General features: G+C 58.2%; 1 protein-coding gene across 1 annotated transcript; it reads right to left on the reverse strand.

The window, feature by feature from the left end:
• Positions 1 to 1190: 1190 nt before the first annotated feature.
• Positions 1191 to 2285, reverse strand: CHC_T00005688001 (hypothetical protein). The gene is made up of 2 exons (XM_005717240.1): positions 1360 to 2285; positions 1191 to 1293 (listed from the first exon to the last, which is right to left on the reverse strand). The coding sequence occupies exons 1-2, from the start codon at positions 2283 to 2285 to the stop codon at positions 1191 to 1193; spliced, it is 1029 nt and encodes a 342-aa protein (XP_005717297.1).
• Between the last annotated feature and the right edge of the window lie 2915 nt (positions 2286 to 5200).

Genomic DNA, 5200 nt, shown 5'->3' on the forward strand with positions numbered 1-5200 from the left:
GCGAATATACATCATAAAGATAAAGATGATACCTTTCGTCCCCCGCAGCCACACATACATACAGTATCTCCTATTCAAAAGCAGTCGTCATTGAGGCCTTCATCACTGCTTTGCTGTGTGTCGTCGCGCTTTCCCTAAAACATATCTTTCATGAAAAGGCGACTTTTAAGAAGTGGTCCCTCATGACCATGCTCGTTGTTGCCCTTATTGACGTGGCAGTACAATGGAAAGGAGGTGGCGTGAACCATGCCATGTCATTTGCCCTTGCCGCACTTGAAGGCCATTAGGCCGAGCATTCTTTGTACTGGGTCGGACCGATGGTTGGTGCAGTGGTTGCAGCTTGCATGCACAACAATATTTTGAAAACTGGGAAGCGAGGCTTCCTCGACACCGCTAAGGAGCCCCCACCAGAGCACGCCCCGCCGAAAGAGACCAACCCTGCCCCGCTTTTGCCTTCGTCTCCTTCGCCGCATCCACCCCGCCGCACCCCGTCCCCGTCCCCGCCCCCGCCGGCGCCGCCGCCCCCGCTCTCGCGTGACCAACATTGTGAGGGGGAGCCCCACCCGCCGCGCACGGGGAGGAAACGCCCGCGCTTTGAGCGCCACGAGTCGCATCGGGACGCCGACTTTAATCCCTCCGATGGCCATCTGAGGGAACACCCCGCCTTGTCTGTCGAGGGCGCGTACAGGGGTGATGAGCTGCATCGCGATGCCGTCCGCGATTTTTTACACCCTTTTACCCCGATCGCGTCGTAGAGGTGGCATAAAACTGTTTTGTCGTCACCTTTGAGGGGGACGAACAGAGGCGAGATGTGAGGCTAGACCACAGACGAGGCGTGAGCTGTGAACGACGACGAGACATGTGTTGTGAGCGGAGGCGAGACGTGAGCCCTCAAGGGAGGCGGGATATATGTCGTGAACGACGTGTGGGTGTTGAGGGGCAGGCGGGGTCGGGCCCCAGGGGTAGAAAGGTGGAGGAGGGGCGGAAGAATGATGGACAGGACTCGAGGAGGCCATTGGGCAAGAATTGAGTACACAGGGGTGGGGGGAATGCCGGGGAGGGTGGAAGGGATGAGTATGTGGCTGTTCACACGCCGGGAGTGCCCCCCGGACCCCGATGCCTTCACACATATGTACACAGCAGATTGGTAATAACAAGAGCTTTATTGATGCGCAAACACCTCATCGCCCCTAGACGGAGCCGTGAGCGTTCCATATATGCTCAATGAAGTCGCGTTTCAAGGAGAAGTGGTCCACTTTACTTGTTATGCGCGAATGACGTGACGATACCATGCTAGCCCACATTCCCGTCGGCAACTCACTGCCAAGAAGGTACCGAGTTGCCGACTCGGATTCCCACGTGAATGACTGAACTGCAGCGAACATAGCACGCGCCTCACCGAAGTGCTGCAGTGACGCCATGGCACTTTGGTAGTCATCTCTTCGACTCTCCACAATCATATTGTGGAGAATAATGCACGCCACCATGACATTCGATACATCACTTCTCTTCCAAAGTCTTGAAGGGTTCTGTAGGATATGAAAACGAGCCACAAGCACCCCAAAAGCGCGTTCGATGTCCTTCCGTATCGCCTCTTGAGCCTTTGCGAATGCTTCCTCCTTTTTTGCCGTGTTGTCTTTTATTGTCTTCCTAAAAATTTCCCAGCTTGGGTAGATACCATCGGCAAGGTAGTACGGCATCGTTCGTTGTTTTTTATTTAACGTGTAAGGAATGGAGGGCGGAAACTCACCAGCGATGATGCGCTCCATGGTTGGTGATCGGTCCAAAACGTTGATGTCGTTCAAGCTTCCAGGGCTACCAAAGAAGGCATGCCAAATCCACAACTCCCCGTCACAAATTGCCTCCAGAACGATAGTCGGATTCCTCTCCTTTCCCTTGAATTTTCCAGCCCAAGCTATCGGACAATTTTTCCATTGCCAATGCTGACAATCAATACTACCCGCACACCCCGGAAACCCCCTGGCAGCATTTATTTCCAGTATGCGCCGTAGGACCGCCTCATTGGGCTCGCGTAGGTACTCTATTCCAAACTTCTGTATCACAGTAGAACAAAAGGACTTCAGTGACTGCAACACTGAGTCTTCAGACATACTCAGATATTCGTCTAAAGAGTCAGCCGCTGCTCCATACGCCAGCATGCGAATTGCGGCAACCATCCGCAGTAGGGGATGAATTCCTCCACGGCTCAGCGCATCCTTCCTTCTGACAAACAATCCTTCGCCCTCAATCGCCCTGTACAGCCTGTTGAACACTGTGCGCGGCATTCTGAAACGCCTTTCAAATGACGCATCGCAATAAAGTGGCGTGGTTGAAAAGTAGTCTCGCTTGAGGCGGTTGAGTGCGGCATCGAAGTCGCGGTTGAGATTTCCTCTTTTCCCGCTCCTTGATCCTAGTCTAATGAGAGAAGGAATTGTACCTGGAAAACCAGGCAGTGTCCCAGAGGCGACGAAGTAGGACAGGTTCTCGCCGTCACTGGAGTCAGGAGAAAAAGTCGGCGGAGGGGAGTCGTAGTTGCGAGAAGTTGCCATAGTAATAAAAAGGGTTGAACGGGATGAGCGCAGCGGTGCTGAAAGGATATGTACTGCGCGGTAGAGTTGCGCCGCGGCTCTATTCCAGAAAATCTATTCATCAATAGAGCAATAGAGTTACCCAATAAAAATTAAGCACTTGGCGAGATATTTTTGATTAGAGAGGCAAATACGGTCATGCGGTAGAGATGCTCTAAGGGTTTAAAGTTCCCATGCACTGACTCCGGATTCGACGACCGACGAGAAATCTGACTCCATCAAGTGCAGCATGCCATCGATTATAGCATGTTGCTCGTATGAACGTCCGAAAAGAACGGTGTAGGCCGGGGCCGGCCCCGCCCCTGCCATCCCCGGTGCGCGTTTTGGGTGTTACTTCACGAGATACGATACGGTACGCTGACATAAAAACTACAAAAACCATGACTTCCGACAAGGACAACACTTCCGTTCCACAAAAGTGGCGAGAAGCATAAAAAATATCGGCGGATTGGACGCCATTCCGAAAGACATGTCTGATGTGTACACAAGTCGTCACATGAATCACCACAGCTCCAGATCAGTGTACCAAACTACACAGTTCATGCCCCACCGCGTCATGCAGGAACACCAATGGAACGAGCACTCATTGTTTGCGGGTCAGGCGTGATGGTCACCTAAACTCCCGGGGACGGGGAGATGAGAGACAGAGGAGGCCGGAATATTGTCGGCGGTGTCAGGGGTGTGCGGATCAGTCGCTGTGGGGATATTGTACGCAGGACGCTTATCGAACTCGTCACCGACAGTGGGTGGATGGAGCGCTTCTGGAAAGGGCATTCTGGGACGCGTAGGCGAGGGACGGCATGCGATTATTGGAAATCCCGCCGTGGAGCGAGAGTTGATCCAGGTGGGGAGCATGGCGCCGTTGCCGCGCGTCTCTCCGGCGAGTAAAGTGACGGCCTGCGCCTCCGGCCGCCAGCCAAGAAGACGGCGTACCGGGTGTGCGGCCGCCCGGCAGTGGCGCGCGATCAAAACGCCACGCAGCCACCTGTTGCGCCCGGCGGCCTCCCCGCGCGACTGCTGCAGATACAAGAGGCATTCCAGCTTACCCGGGCCGCCGTCTGCCGCGCCCAACCGCGCCCTCTCTCCACGCGCCTACGTCGCCGCGCCCCACGCGGGGCGTGGCCGGTCGCAGTCGCTGAGGTGCGGGCGGATGGCGCGTGCCGGCGGGGTAGCGCGGCCGTGCGTCTTCTGAGCCGCACATAGCATCGCTGCGTCTCCACCCGCAAACGCTTCCCGTTCAAATCACGCGCGACCCGCAGCGCAAGCACCACGTCGCCCTGCTTCCCGCCCTTACGCAGCGATGGGCGCATCCCCGCCGCCCGCGCCGCGCGCCCCAAACGCGCGCGTCCGAATGCGCGCCGCCGCCGCCGTTTTCGCGCGCCCTCACCCCGACGCGCCGTGCCTCCCTCCTCCTCCCCCGTTCTCCCTTGCGCGTGCGCGCGCGGCCCGCTCGACGCAATCGATATGCGCGCGCCCGTCGCCGCGGGGGGCGGGGGTTTCGTCCGTCCCCGCCGCAGGCATGTACAGCGCGCGTGCGCCCGTCGCGTTCTAGTCGCGTGGCGGACGCTTCCCCGCCGCGACTCTACTTGCTCGCGCGCTGGCGAACGGTGTGCATAAAAGTTGGGGCCCCCGCGCGCGGCGATCCGCGGGCAAGCATCACCCCCAACCCCCCGCCTGGCACCGGCAGCGCGCGAGGATGAGCGGCAGCAGCAGCAGGATGGAGGGCAGGCACGCTCAAGGAGCTGGACGTGCTGTTGTCGCCGCTGGCAGAGCGCAGGGGCGGCGGCGGCGGCAGCGGCGGCGGCGAAAGCGGCGCGCGTGGTGGTGCGGAAGGCGAGGGTGGCGCGGAACCGGGCAAGCGCGAGGAGGAGCCGTGAGAGGACGAAGGTGCGGGAGGCGCGGGAGACGACGTGGAGATGTGGAAGAGGGAGTACAGTACCAAGGGTACTGTTGTGCCCGGTCTCTTGGGCACTGTCAAACCAAAACGTTTATTGAATCTGGAGCGGTCGCTGAGAATGCACTCAGCTACTCGGGAATCCACCCGATGCTCACCGCTCGTCGAGAGTCCACTCGACGTCCAGGTCCCCTCCTGCTGCCCCCCCTTTTCTCTGTTCCTCCCCGCCGGGCTCCCTTTTATACTACCTACCTTCCCTCGTCACCGCGCCCCCCCAAAGCCCTGGGGTCTTGCACCCACATCCGGTTCCCCGCCTTTCCTTTCGCCCACTGGCGCTTCCCTTCGCCTACTCCCCGCTCCTTTTCCCTCCGTGGTCCCCCCGACACTTTCCTTTCGTCCCCCATGCGCAATTCCCCGTGCGCAATTCCCCGTGCGCAATTCCCCGTGCGCAATTCCCCGTGCCGGCCCATGCATCAACAGCCGCCAAGCCTTCTTTCTCTTCGCAGAAACTGTCGCCCCGCGTCCGAGCCGGCACATACTGACACGTGTTTAATTCCCCAGCAGTACAGTAGCGGGAACGGGGGCGTGGAAGGAGTACTACTGGGCCAGTAACATGAATTACAGTAACAGCGAGGATAGTTTTCCGCGGAAACGTGTGACACGTGTTCCAGCAGAGTTGCAGGCTGCAAACTCTTTGCATGTGGTTTGTCGATTGAAC

Source organism: Chondrus crispus, genomic scaffold, assembly GCF_000350225.1.
Source record: "Chondrus crispus Stackhouse genomic scaffold, scaffold_308, whole genome shotgun sequence".
Lineage (NCBI taxonomy): Eukaryota > Rhodophyta > Florideophyceae > Gigartinales > Gigartinaceae > Chondrus > Chondrus crispus.